This window comes from Lactuca serriola, chromosome 2, assembly GCF_051521515.1.
Source record: "Lactuca serriola cultivar US96UC23 chromosome 2, Lser_US96UC23_V15, whole genome shotgun sequence".
In the NCBI taxonomy this organism is placed as follows: Eukaryota; Viridiplantae; Streptophyta; class Magnoliopsida; order Asterales; family Asteraceae; genus Lactuca; species Lactuca serriola.
In genome coordinates, this window is record NC_136409.1 from 23999448 (window position 1) to 24015507 (window position 16060).

The 16060-nt window shown below is 28.7% G+C and overlaps 1 protein-coding gene across 1 annotated transcript; it reads right to left on the minus strand.

Moving 5' to 3' along the window:
- Positions 1–1968: 1968 nt before the first annotated feature.
- LOC145086067 (GDSL esterase/lipase EXL3-like) lies at positions 1969–10868 on the minus strand. Its single transcript, XM_079023794.1, has 5 exons — positions 10529–10868; positions 4229–4359; positions 3620–3853; positions 2693–2948; positions 1969–2262 (listed from the first exon to the last, which is right to left on the minus strand). The coding sequence occupies exons 1-5, from the start codon at positions 10815–10817 to the stop codon at positions 2072–2074; spliced, it is 1101 nt and encodes a 366-aa protein (XP_078879920.1). The 5' UTR covers positions 10818–10868; the 3' UTR covers positions 1969–2071.
- Between the last annotated feature and the right edge of the window lie 5192 nt (positions 10869–16060).

Here is a 16060-nt window from a genome sequence, read left to right on the forward strand (position 1 = left end):
TAAGAAATTAATAAAGAACTAAATGGACCATTGTAATGTGTTTGATCGAATGTTTTGTATGAAATATATAGGTAGAAGACTTAAGGTGTGTTTGTTTTTTTCTAGAAAATTTAAGGTGGAATGTGTTTTCTATATGTATATTTTGTGCATTTTATGAAATAGTATATATTTAGAAAAAGAATTATTCATCTAAAAGGTGCATTTGAATTAAATTATATTTGAACATCCTACTTGGGCATTCATATAGGATGTGAGACATTGGGGGTCATTCATGATCTCCATGAAGGATTCAAACTTATTTAGAGTGATTAGATTTTTAGATAATCAACATTATGCCTAAGCTAGGCTTGATGGCCCTTGTTTGGAGTTTGTGTGATGGTTCACAAGAAACACAACTTGTCGTTGAACGGACATTGAATATGTATTTAATAAAGTGATTATACCATAAATATAGTCATTATAAAGTGATTCTACCATGCATGAATCCTAATCTAACTAACTTTTTCAGCTTCAGAATTTCATAGACTTCAGATTTTGATAGATGCATATGTATTATTTTTGTTGTTGATTAAATTGTCCCATTTCAAAATATCTTGGAAATTGATTAATCTTTATTAGTTAACTGTTGTTGGCTTATTTGTTTCTCTTGAACCTTTGACCTAGATTATGAGTATATACCCTTTGGCTTTGGATTATGTGTTGCTAAAAACTTTGAATTTGTATTTTTGGTCTATAGTACTCCATAATTTGGATTATTAAATTTTTGGCAACTTCAAATATATTATAACTATATTTCAGTGGTTTTGATTTTGAGTTGGGATAGTTGTCCGAAAATCTTTAAGAGTCAATATCAGGTATACATAGGGTGTTCAAAATTGGATATCCGAAATTTCGGATAGTGGATTTTTGATATCTGAATTTTCGGATACGGATTCGGATACCTAAATCGGATATCCGAAATTTGTAATTTTGAAATCGTAAGTTTAGAACTGTTAAGTACTAACTTATAAAATAATAACAACCCATGAAAAGATTAACTATGAAACAAGTTGAAAACCATAACACCATTACTATCAATGAAACAAAAACTACATTAAAACAATGATTGGCCAAATAATAGACTCCACAAGTTTTGACTCCTAAAATTTAGATTTACATGAGATATGTACAACAAATAGACACAATAGTTTATAATATTAGACATGTTCTTCAAGTTTTACAATAGGTTGATTGGTTAATCACTAAATTCCTAATTTGATTTTATATAAAAACGTATGGATGGATGATGTTCTGATGATGGTTTATCATGGATATGAACAATAAATATCAAAATACGACTCCTTTAGCTTTTTAATTTAATTAGCCACTTTGCAACTTACATTAAAGTCATTGATTAACAAAATATTGAAAAATAACTAAAATTATGAATATATGTAGTTCGGATATCCGAAATATCCGAATTTTTTTAAAATCATTATCCGAATCCGAATCCGAATAACCGGATATCCGAAAAACCGGATATCCAAAATTTTGGATAATTTCGGATCGAGCTTTCAGAATTTTCGGATCGGATATTCGGATGCGGATATTTATGAACACCACTAGGTATACTCACTAGACTATCCAAGCCTAAAACCTCTATTTTGACGTGTTTTCAGATTAGAGATTTGTAGAGAGCTGAATTGAGGATGACATGGGCATTTTGAATGCCACTTGTATGGTAGCATTTGAATAATCTTTTGTTATTGATTGTTACTACTATCCACACTAAAATATATACTCTTTTGGTACTTTACTTTCGTACTTCAAATCTTTAAATTTTTTTGAACTAATTCGATTTAGGATTTATAAACTATTTTAAACCACTCGTGCGAGAGGTGTTTCATAAATTCATGCTATTTCGGTTATACATACATAATAATAATAAAAGGATTTTTATATATTTATTATTCTCTGAGGATGAGTCTATTGAAGAATATGATGATTATATGGAAATTGGTAAATCAAGAAGGAAGCTCGTCCACTAAGTTTTACAATGCATGCAAACTTTTATTAATACCTCCATATAAACTTAAAAGAAATCATTAACATATTTTCCTACCACTTGATTCATGAGGATGTTGTATCCTTTGTCGGTTGGATGATAACTATCCCAAAATAGGTATTTTGAAGGATCAACACATGTTGGGAGGAACCGATTGCATAAAATAGCAGCCTCTAAGTTTCCAGTGCCACAACAACCTTTATCCACAACTTCTAGTCCTGAAATATAAATATATAACTTTTGAGAAAGAACAGTAATTATTTAAAAAAATATGCGAAGGTAAGTAATAGAAACATTTTTTGTTCACAAAATACCATTGAAATAAAGTTATTTTATGAGTAAAATGTTCTAATTGATTACCTTATGATACTACATGTTTTAAAATAATGGTATTTTTGAAATATCAAATAGTTTGTTATCCACTTATGACATTAACCTAATATTTTTTTATTCCAAACAAAAAGGTGTTATTTATGGAAATCCAAATAATGAAAACCAAAAATAAGTAAACACCTACAACTGCCAATGCTAGCTAGTTTCATTTGTTTTATCCTAAGATATATCATCCCATACGCATCTAAGTTATGACCTTAGGCACAACAAATAAAAGACATGGGTATGAGCATTAAAATAAGAAATATAAAATACCATATTGACCAGGGTGTTGCATAATATCAAGCAAGGGGTTGTATATGTCGATGTAGACAATCCTGGATTCTAGATGAGTTCTATTGAGATACTCAACTTCTGGTTGTAACTTGTTGTTGTATAATTGTGCTGCATTGTTTTGATCTTCTGCACAAACTCTAAGGTCACCACCATTAAGTGTTCTTTGTGCTGGCAAGCACCCTAATGGAGGTGCACCAAAGACTGCAATTCTTCTAGATCCAAGGTTGTATATATCCTTCAATAGCTCAAATGTGTTAATAACAATATTACATCGGAATATTACTTTTAAATATAAAGCTATATAAGGATCAATATGGTCTTTAGTAGAGCTTGAAATGAGTTAGGTTGAGTTCGGCTGACCTTTGTAACTAAAACGGTCATATAGTTTTAATCCAACACAACATGTGTAATTAAACAAGTTGAGATTTACAAGCTGGTTTGTTGATTAGATTAACGGGTTGACTAATCTATCTTATTTTTCGAACTCACAATGTTATATAAATGAGTTTTATGTTAATTGACTCATTCAGATTTAAAAGTAAACACAAATACAACATAATTGCTTAAATAATATTCAAAATATGATTTTTATAAATGAAAAAATAGTAATAAATTTATATTTTGATGGCTTTCTAGGTTGGCATTGATTAGAAGTTTCGACTATAGACCAACTTTTTTATTTAAATAAGAAAATCAAACGACTTGACCCTTTTAATTAAACAAATACAAAATTTCAACCAAACCGTTAATTTGGGATTTGGGCTAATAAGTTTAATAGATTACGCATGGGACCTCGAAAAGACCATCTTTAGATCATAATCTTAAATCTTACTAGATGATGAAAACACATGTGCCCACTTAAGACAAACTATAATAATAATAATAATAATAATAATAATAATATACCTGTATGAAGTTAGAAGCCGATGATACCATCAAATCCGTGTAAGAGGATATATCATAATGCAATTTCCTTACACCGAGTGTGAAGTAAGTATTAGCAAGATCGTTGCTACTTGCAACCACTATGAACAAACTATTTGCCAATATAAATCGAGTTCTTTCTTCCCCCACAATACCTTTGAGCTTCTCAATATATCCTTTGAAATTGTTTAATTGGTCTGCCATAGACAAAACCCCCTGATACAAAATATTTTTAGATATTTCAATTGTGCCATTGTATTTTTCCATTATTGTGATTTAGCGATTACATTTCAACTTCATCAACGATACTCATTCAAGTTCATTTTCAATAAATTTCATTGAAGCTAACTAAACTTCATAAAATTTTCAATTGTAACCACTTTAATTTCCTATAGTCACATCAAGTAAAAGTGGTCAACATATTAAAGTTATGAACTTGGATGACTTTCATTTGTGAAACCAAAATATCCACAAAATTAACAAAATTTACTTATCTTTATGTATTTTCTCCGGTTTAAGATCATTTATATAAATAAAAAAAGATAATATTTTATATAAAAGCTAAAGAAGTAAGTCTAAATGGCACATTACCACTAACTTGGGAGTTTCGGGATCATATCCTGAGCCACCGGAAGCAAAACTTACACCATTTAGAAGCTCTTTATCATTAAGAGATAGATCATCGAATGCGGGTAAAATTTCTTTTACTCCTAGTTCTTCAGCTGAAAATTCAATGGATATATTCTAATTAAATTTATTTAATAATAAAATTTCAATTGAATGCAAAATATTCAGAATAATGTGGCTTGAAGGCTTTGGTGTTTGCAAATTAAATGAATATTTTGACCTGGTATATGAGAGGAAGTAATTCATATATTTGAAGAAATGAACTAATTAAATGAATTACTTTTTTCTTTCCTTATCAAGTCATTTTTTTGGCCCAACATAGAAATGTCTATTTTCCTAGTCCCTATAAAATGGTAATCAATATGTTGAAATCTTTTTGACATCGAGTCTTTATTGGAGGTGAATTAGGAAAAAATGTATTGTCATGTCTAGCTCATAAAAAAGTAGGTTTATAATCAGACATGTTCAATATTTTGTGCTCGTCATTGTAACTTACAGCTGGTATAGGGATTGGTCTTGCTGCAATGTGTATAAAAAGGGTGAGAGATTTGTCTATCTTACTAGCTTTTGAGTGAAAACTTTTTTGTGAGAATGAAAATAAATAGTTCAAGTTATAATTACGTATGTGGAAATACTATAATCTCTATGCTATTATGTGTATAAAAATAAACAAAAGAACTTCAAAGTTATATGTACGATCAAATAAATAATCACAAAAATTACAGTGATGATTTGTCCCTTCTTTTGATTATGATGTTTATGTTTTTTATATTTTTGAAAATGAAGATTTAATTTGAAGCAATTCGTCACAATGTATTCTTTGAAGTAAATTCATATGTATGCATACTTCCGTGTGTATGATTTATGCTAATGTTAAAAATCTTAAGAACATGAATTTCGATTTTATAAAAAAATCCTTAATATTTTGATGATATTATTTTATAAATAAATGAAAAAAATACATACATTATAATAATGTAAAAAATGTAGAGAAAATTACTAATCCATCCTAATTCCATAATGACTTTTCTATTTTTAGCTATAATTTAACAATTAGCCCAAAATAAGTATCAAAACTCTAGACCAAAAAGATTCATCTACTGTTTCGCCTCATTCATCAACGGTTTCGTCTTTTATATTAAAAAAAAAAATCATTCCTCCAAAACAAAACCGTAGGCAATTTTGCGTTCTACGATTTCCTATTAAAAGTCTAAGGTATCCCAAACCGTAGACCATAAATGGTCAACTGTTTTGGTCAAAAAAACTACGTTTTTTTTTTCTTTTTGTTAGAAAAAAATAACATTGCATTATATATGATGTTTATACAACCAGCAAAGCAAAAAATATAGAAAAAAAAACAAAAACAATTTTTTTTTCAAAAACCGTAGTACTTAAGAAACGTATGTGTACAAGTATTTAATTCACGTGTTGTCCATTGAAGGCTTGTAAACCGTAAGTTTCTTAGTAACATATGGTTATATATATATATATATATATATATATATATATATATATATATATATATATATATATATATTCGTTTTTTCATAATAAAACATATCTACTACTTATTCTATTAAACAAGAAAAACAAATAAAAAGTTCAAGATTTGGAGATGCACATTGTTGTTTTTTAGATGTTTCATTGAGAGAGATTTTCATGCTTCAAACACACACAAACTAAAAAAATCAATTAAAAAAATATTATATATTCTGAGCCAACCGGCCCTTAATTAGAAGTCGACCCAAAAAAAGTAGCCCAAATATCCCAAACCGTAGTCAACCTCCCGTTGACCGTCATCAACTTCATGTTGATCGTAGGTTTCTTAATGACCTACGGTTTTTGTGGCTAATTTTCGCTAACTATTATTTTTTTGGCTAAACATAGAAAAATAAGTAGGAGATTTGAATTTTTTTGGAAACGACAAATATATTAAATAAGAAAGGAAACAAAAAATCCCAACTAGCAAGGAGCTAGCAGGGAACATATAGTTTCAGTTTACATCATTAGCATCACCTCGTGCATTACATTGGAGTTCAATTAATTAAAAGGGCATGAGCAGGGGATTTGGATAATTTTGTATTATATCAAAAATGTATTGTAAATTTAATTCGCTAGTAACTATATATAATTTTGTTTAATAAACATTCGAATATTGATGAGTTGATGAAATAAAATCAAGTATTATGGAATGATGGTGCAATTAAATTGGTTGGAAGTTGTAAATTAAAGCTTATTTATAGGAGAAGTCGTAACTTCTACGCGTTAATGTATTTATTACATATACTTGTGATGAGGCTTTTCTCGTTCACTTTTGTTTATGAAGGCGACGTTTTAAATGAAACCCATAACCTAATTATAATAAAGTTTCAAGCACCATAAAAAAGTGAAGATGCGATAAATTTCACGAGACGTGGGTCAGTTATCCCCACAATAAAAAAAAATACTTAGAAGTACATAATTTTAAAATTTGATCTTTAAAAAAACCCAACTATAGTATTTCTTTCTATTAAACATCTGATCAATATATTTTTTTATTTTAACAAAATCAATAAAGATTTGATATAAACTACTTTAATTTTGTTAAATCAATTATCTTAAAATATTTTAACTTACATTATTAATTATTATTTACCTTTATTATTTTGATTTAATTTTTGTTATTTTTATGATGTTTTATTTAAATATATTTAATGTTTTTTTAATTTTATTTTCGTTGTTGTCACACTTTCATTTATTTTGTCACCTGTTATTTTGTGGTTATTTTAAATTAAATTTTTTATACATGTCATAATATGGATTTTTTTCTATTTTATTAAATTTAGCATATTTTAATAATATAATAATAAATGAATATCAATTTAATTAATACAACTTTCATTTTAATTTCTAAATTTCTAAATTGAAACAAAATTATTTAATTTAATTATTCTTTTAATTAAAAAGATAATGAACAGCTTATCAAACATTTTCTTACTTTTGTTATAATTTCAAATTTTCAAAATGTTATTGATATTCATATTTAGTTTTTTAATAAACTCATATATTCCACGGGTCACACAACTATTTTTTATTAAAATGCAGCCATGATAAATACATAAATAACTCGAAAATAGAATTCAACACACCCACTGAAATTACCTTTTAATATATATATATATATATATATATATATAATAGCATTTATTAGGTTTTATAGTAAATATTTTGTTTTATAACAATATTAGGTGATTCTCTAAATTTAAAAACATTTTTTTATATATATTTAATACATATTGGTGTATGTAAATATATTAAATATAAAGCTTATACATAATAAAAAAGACTACAACTAAAAAAAATAAAAATATAATCTAAACAATTTATTGAATAGATAAGAAAAAAATAAAAATAAAAGTCAAATCATTTTAATATATAACAATTGATTGGACTTTTTGAATAACCTTAGTTATAGGTTAGAGTTAACAAATTTGACTAATAATGTGTCTAACAATAACTTATTAACAACAGGTCATGGATTTTATCCCAAACGCTAACCTATAGTTACTTGCTAGTTCGTGGGTTTTTTTGGGCCCTTGCTAGTTACTTGCTAGTCTGAAGGTTTTTTTTAATACAAATTGCGGTTTCCAAAAAAACACCACAAAAAATAGCCTCAAATGATCATGTTTTTACGGAAAACAATGTAATAAAATCTTTTAAAAAAGTTTTTTTTTTTAGCATAACCCTTGAACCCTTATTTCCGTGTTAACAAATTGTCTTGTTTTTGTTTAATCTTAAATTTGTTTTCCTATTTTAATCTCTAAACGTTATTTTTCTTCAAAAAATTATCAATAAATACAGCTTTGAATTATAAAATAAACCAATTTGTATGTAATTCCTTTGGTTTAACTATATTTTTAATATTTTAACCTATTAAAACTCTAAAAGACAAATGAATTCAACTTTAATCCCAAAAAAATATTTCAATTTTTATTTGCTAGAAACTCATGGTGATCACAAACTCTGGGTAATTAAATTAAAAAGAAACTAAGCCAAACAAAAAAAATTGGAAAAATAATTCAAATATCAACTTGGTCTTAATAAATTTACGTTGTGGCAAGTAGTGCTTTTATATATTTGGATAAAATCATATTAGATAATTTAACGACTGACTTGGTTTGAATATTAGGATTTTTTTATTAATTTGTGAAGTAGTTAATTATTTGGATTATAGATTGGTTTTGATTTATAAAATAAAAAGTAAATAGTACAAACAAACCCAAAAATAATAATTTATGTATTTATTTATATTTTTTATTTTTATTATAAATGTTTATTCATTTATAAAATTACTAAATTATTTTTTAATAGATTAGTAAATTTCATCGCATATAATAACTTAATATATATAATTTGTATTAAAAAAATTTAATCTATTAAATATTGAATTATAATATATATTCTTCTAACAGTTGTTCATAAACTTTAATTCAAAACTGAATATTTTCATTACTTTTTATTATAGATTTGACTAATATAATAATATTTAATTTATCATTTTTTTTAAAATGATTTTATTTTTGAAAACTGAATAATTATAATATGGTTAGATAATATTGGACTTAAAAACCGAAGTCTATTTGTTTCAATTGATTAGATAGGATCGGCTCAAACAGATCAATCGGACAATAACTCTTGGTGTTCGGGACGAAAAATTATATATATATATATATATATATATATATATATATATATATATATATATATATATATATATATATATATATATATATATATATATATATAAGTGATAATCAATATCCAGGATATTAGAAAAATTATGATTATAAAATATAAAATAATAGGTACTCCAAGTAACCCAAATCACTATCAGTTATATATATATATATATATATATATATATATATATATATATATATATATATATATATATATATATATATATATATATATATATATATATATATATAAAGTGATAATCAATATCAGGATATTAGAAAAATTATGATTATAAAATATAAAATAATAGTTACTCCAAGTAACCCAAATCACTATCAGTTGAACTAGAATGTGCAACATCATATTGATGGAATTTCTACTTATGTTAACAAAAATAATGTAGAATCAAAATTTGCGACATATATCCTATTATAGCTTATACAACTCCAATATATAAAGTTTAATTCTGTATTTGTAGTTTATTATTCAAAAACTAAAAACTATTGTTGAATGCCGATAAATAAGGAGAGTTTGTATGTATTTTTGAACAACCTATAAATGCAACGACGGAAAAGTAAAAAGTTGTTTTTTTATTTTTTTCTACTTTGATTAATTATTATAAAAAGTACTTTAACGAAAAAGTAAAAAGAAAAATGCCCATCACCTATGTTAAAAGGAAAGGAAAATAATAAATTTAATACTTGAGCAGTTCAAATTTAGAACATCAAAAAATTAAATATTTTGTTGTCAAACTAGTTTATAAGCTATTTTTAGTTTATTAGTAGCTTATCAATATCATATTTTAAACTATCATAAACCCATTTATGATTACCAAACATTAAATTATAATAAACTAGTTTATGAACTTAATTTATTTTTATCAGATAATAACTTAAAAAAATCCTGAAAATGGATATTTTCTATTTTTTGTACATTTCTTTATTATCCATAAAAAATAATCAAAATATTTCAAAATGACTAGTTTTCATTCTTATAATTACATATTAATATTGATATATGTTTTAAATAAAAAATATTTTACAATGTTAACAGTTGAATAATCATAATTATTTATTTAGCTATGAATAATATAACATAACTTTTTTGTATTAAAAATGTATCCTTATTGTTATTTACTTTTAGAAAGTAAAAAAATAAGAAATTAAATATCCTCCTACGTTTATTCCTATAAATCCTCCTACCAAATTAAATAATGACATTTGTCATTTTAGTATACTTAAATATTATTAAATTAACATTAAATGTGACAGATGTCCTCATTTAATTGAGTAGGAAGATTTGTAGGAACAAATAGTAGGAGGATATTTAATTTCTCTAAAAAAATTAGTTTTGATATGTTTTTAAATAATAAAAAAATGTTGAAAAGAAAAACAAAATAATTTGTGGTTATTCAACTATAAATTATCGATTCTCATGGGTCTTAACTTTTTTTTTTTTTTAAATTATCTAAACTTTGATCTCAATTGATAATGCATACGAGCTATTCTAACTAAGTCATTAAAAATATAGAAAATGAAGCTTTACCAATCATATCTGCTGGGGTCCTATTATTCGTAAATCTTCCGGTTGGTTTTCCACCGACAAAATCCTTTCCATAGGGAGAAAAATTTGCTTTAATCAAAGTGTTTAGATTATTGTTGGCTCCTTGATCCACAATCGAGTCCCCAAAGGCTATAACTGCTGGCACTACTAAATTTTGTGGCAATGTCACCCTAGCTCCACCATGATCACCAAAAAAAGTAAGAGAGAAGAAGATAATGGTGAGCCATAATGAAGAGTATGTAAGTTTCATAAAAGTTACAGGCTGCATCATGTAGGGAAAATTGGCAAGTGCACGTGAAAGAAAGAATGTCTCCAAATGAAATGTAAATATGGAGAGTAACAAAGTGAGAGTTGATAAGCTATATATACATAATAAAAAGTTGTTTATATTAATTTAATGTTAATAAGTAACTGCAAGTGAGGAAATGCTTTACCTTTCTCTCTTGCAACGGACACCTTGCATGTGTTTCGATGTTATATATTTATAAAATTTTAACCTTCTTAAGTAAAATAAAAATAGCCTTCTAGTAAAATGATAATAACGTTAATTATGATTTATGTTAAGTTTATTTATAATTTATTTCTTGAAGTTTATCTCAATTTTAAAAAGAAAATGTTTACTGTTTTGTATTATAATATATTCACTATGATATGTAAATTTTCTTAATTTTGTGTTACTGAACGAAAAATAAGGAAAAAACACATTTTTTTAATTAAATAATTGTCTTTAGTTAAACTTCTTTTTAATAGCGTTAAATGCTAAAGTTTCTCATGCTTTATTTACTCTTTGGGACCCAACATAAAAATAAGGTGTAACTGTTTTAGGAACAACATAGAAAAACTACACGCAACAAGAATTGACGGTATTAGGCCTTTTGGTATACCAACGACAAAGAGGTTTGTGGTAGACGTGGCCACGAACAACGGCGGTGCACACTATCCCAACCCTCCGTGGTTGCTCGTTGTCGTGGAGGATCGTGGTCACCACCACATTTGACCACGGACTCTTTCTCTTTGCATTCTTTCTCCTTCTTGTCTTATTTCTCGCTTTGACCACGATCTCCTCTCGTGCACACTATCCCCGTTGTAGGGGGAAGAGTGGTGGTGGTGATGTGGAGGTGGAAGACGGTGGTGGTCTTGTAGACCATTATGGATGACCTTAGCGGCGGCGGGAGATGCCACTAAAGAGAGGGCTCGTCGCTGATAAAGGTATTAGTGGTGACATGTTGCTGCAAAAAGGTCGCCGCTAATGCCACATCGCAAATGCACTATCCGATGCTGCTAATACTATTCGTCACCACTAATACTGGTGGTTTCCGTTAATATATAGTCGTCGCTAATAGTCTCATGTCGCTGCTAAAATAATTTAAATTTTTTAGTTTATTTAACATTAAAATTATAAAAGACAATATAACATGTATAAAAGCTGCTACAATTTTACATATATATTAACCCAAATTATTAATCCATACACAACAAGTCCAAAATATATTCTTCCAAACTAAAGGAAGTGCAATTTATCCAAAATATTAAGTCAAACAAAACATTTCATAAAATCCTAAAAATATAGTTAATCGTCCTCATCACTCCCATTATTTCCTTCGTTATTATTTGGTTGTGGCAATGAGTGAAACCACTCTTTCAGTGTCGCAGAATAGGCCAAGGCCTTTAGTATCGTTTACAGCATTTCCAACTACAAAGAAAACAAAATATATTACCAACATATCATAATAGCATTGTACTTTTCAAAAAATTACCAAAATAAAAAATACCAACATATCATTATAACATTCTACTTTCAAGATACATTTAAACATACATCATACACAATATATACATTATAGCATTATACTTTTTTTCATTTTTCTATTATAGCAATGTACTTTCCAAAAAATTACCAAACTATAAAATACCAACATATCAAACTATAACCAAACTACATGATACACAATATTGCATATGCATTATAACATTGTACTTTTTAAATTTTTTTGTATTATAGCATTGTACTTTCCAAAAATTACCAAACTATAAAATATCAACATATCAAACCATAACCAACATATCATTATAGCATTCTACTTTCCATTATGGCATTGTACTATATACTAAACAAACAATTACCAACATATCATTATAGCTTCCTACGTTTTTTCGTTTTTCCATTATGGCATTATACTTTTCAACTTAAACTAACAATTACCTGTGATTGTGGTGGCCGTTGTGTCATCGGTTGTTCATCATCGTCCATTATATCACTTGGTGTTAGACCGCTCGCTGCAGAAGAAGCTTGGGTTTGTTGATTTATCTCCTGGAGTAAAGCATTTTGTATTTTCAAAAAGTGATAAATATCATAAAAATTAGATTACTAAATACCCTTTACGATATAAACACTTATATGAAAATACAAATTAACTAATTATGTATTCTTGCTCGACTACAAGACTATAAAATACTCCTTGGCGATTGGATTTAGCCTTACGAAATGTTTCGATTCGAGTGATATCCTATTTAACATTAAAAATTAGATCAATTATACTTTAAACAATCAGCTAAATATATCATAACTTACTTCTTTGAAACATGCATTGTTGTACGAGCTCGACCCCCCTTTGTTTACAACTTGTTCTTTTGCACAGACTTCTTTGTTGACGTCGAACACCTTAAAAATTCGGGAGTTTGAAAATGTTTGACTGCCTTCGCCCAATTTTCATGTGACATACCCTTTTGGGGGTTGTCTAATGCCATTGGGATATCTGCAGGCCCCTCAATTTGCTTAAAATAAGAATATGCTTTACTTTTCCGGCCTCTATAAACTTTTGCAAGACTCGAATTAATGCTCTGCAACAATTGAGTGCGCTTTGGGTCCAAGTTAACCTTATCCAAATCAAACTTATTCTAAAAATACAAAAAAGTTGGTTAATTAAATAACAATCACAACTAAACTTAAAATATTATCCAGGTCACCTTTAGATGCACAACTGTTGCATTCCTTAAAGCGAGGGAAACATTGTCCTAACCAGATACGCTGAAAGGGATATTCATCCACATATACCTCCTAATTCCATGTGTAAACCAATTAGCAGGCTTCCGGGCAGGGGAATATCTGATATCCCTGTCGAAATCCAAATCCACGGGCTTACTCTTGCTTGCCCGTATCCACTTTCCTAACTTGATGTTTTTTTGGTAAGCCTTCTTTTTTTTGGAAGCTCAGCTGAAAGAATACAATTAAAAATATAAGTCACGATAACTTATAATAAATTAATTAAAATAGCTAATAAATACATCATAATAAAACTTACTATCCTGTTCGTTCTGACCGCCAACAAAGCCTACTAGAGGTGGTGGATCCTCGCATTCATCACCTCCATGTCCAAGGCCTATAACGTCATACATCATGGAAAAGAGTATCGCCCAAGTAAACCTCATATGTAGCATGTAAAATTACAAGATGTACAATATATAAATACAATATGAATAAAAGTTAATTAGTTACCCTGCAAAATTATAAGATATACAATATAGACAAACAACATAAATAAAAGTTAGACAAACAACAAGAACAAAAGTTAGACTTCAAATAAATTTTCTATTACAAAAAATCATTTGATTTTTTCAAAATAGAATCTCCATCATATACTTCAATGTCTTCTTCATCAGTATCATAATCTGAATAGTCATCATCATAATCAGTCTCTTCCTCGGAAACATTATCGATTCTACCAGTTGGCGGAGGTACTTCAGTATTTTCCTCATCATCATAATCAACATTGTTTTGAGCTACATCAACATTGTTTTGAAAGCATTGTGAGAAGTCAATACAAAGTCTAGCTCCAAATGAAGAGTTCTTTTGAACTACGTCAACATTTTCGGCTTCCAAATTGTCGACATTTTGGACAAAGTCATTGTAAGCATTTTCGACATGAGGATTGTCGGATGGTAGATCCTAAATACTTCGATGATTAACATGATCGACAACACAACGATGGTTGTTATTTTGGTTTCGTTGATGATTAACATGTCTGCAGATGTAGAACACTTATTTGGCTTGTGAAGCATATATGAGTTGATCATCTTGGTACGCTTCTTATTCTGTGTTGATACTTATGAAATTATCATTAGGAATATGACCCGTATCGAACCACTTTCAGTTTAACATCTCTTATAAATTGACAAAGATTTTGCGGTCAGGTTTCTTGAATGAGTAACTTACATGTGGTCTAGTGAACTTGTAACCCCTTTTTTTTTTGCAACCATTGATTATGCCGGATATTCAGATTTCTCATGTCCTTATGTGCATTTGATGTGTCTTTACTCATATCATTCATCATAGAAGTACCCAAAAGACTCTCACTCATATTTTTCTTGACGTGCATCACATCTATGTTGTGCTTCAGCTGCAGAGAAGACCAATACTCAAGCTTGAAAAATAAGCTACGTTTCAACCAATTCATCTCGAATCCTTGCTGATCCATATTTTCCTTGGGAGTCTTAGGATGTTTACTCGGTTTACGAAGTAGTAGACGACCTAGTCGCTCTTGTATGTCTTCATCAGTAAAGTGTCTCGGGGCGGGTCTTGTCTTGGGTTGCCCATTAAATTTCAAACACATGATTAATGGATCATCAACATCTAAGAACCGACGATGGCCGACATAAAGAACTTTATTTATTGCATGGTACGAGGGAGTGTTTTCATTACAAGTCGGGCATGCTCTTTACCCTTGTCCGCTCCAACCTGATAAACTACTACGAGCTGGAAAGTCGTTTATTGTCCATAACAACATAGCTTTAATCGTGAAGAATGTGTTTTCACTGCATCATTAATACGTATGCCTGAGTGCGACAAAAACTTAATCTCTTCCACTAACGAGCTAAGGAAAACATCTATGTCCTTTCCAGGTGCTTTAGGGCCTGGAATCAACAAGGCTAACATGAATGATGACTCTTTAATACAAAGACATGGTGGTAGATTGTATGTGGTGAGTACGATCGACCATGTACTATGTGGATTACACATGTTACCAAATGGATTAAAGCCATCAGCTGCCAGCTCTAGGCATACGTTGCGAGGTTCACTCGAGAAGTTAGGGTAATCTACATAAAATTTTTGCTAAAACTCTCCATCAACGGGATGACGCATCACACCATCTTTTGATCTCCCAGTACAATGTTATATCATATTTTTGGAAATGCACTTGAGCAATACAAACGTCGTAACACCTTTTGAGCCACCTTCTTACCCTCGGTGTTTTTATCAATCCACCGACTCTCTTTACAAATGGGACAAATTTGTAATGACTTGTGTTTCTTCCAGAAGAGAAAAAAATCGTTTTTGTACACATGTATTGAATCGTACCCCAAACATATCTTCTTCAGTTTCATTCTGGCTAGATAATGGCGGGTTAGGGTTACCCCAACTCGTCGCGTAATGGCGGGTTAGCCTGTGTGGATTATTGGACCTACAAGACGAGTTGGAGGACCCTGACTCGATGAGTAGGAGCTGGCAAATGAAAC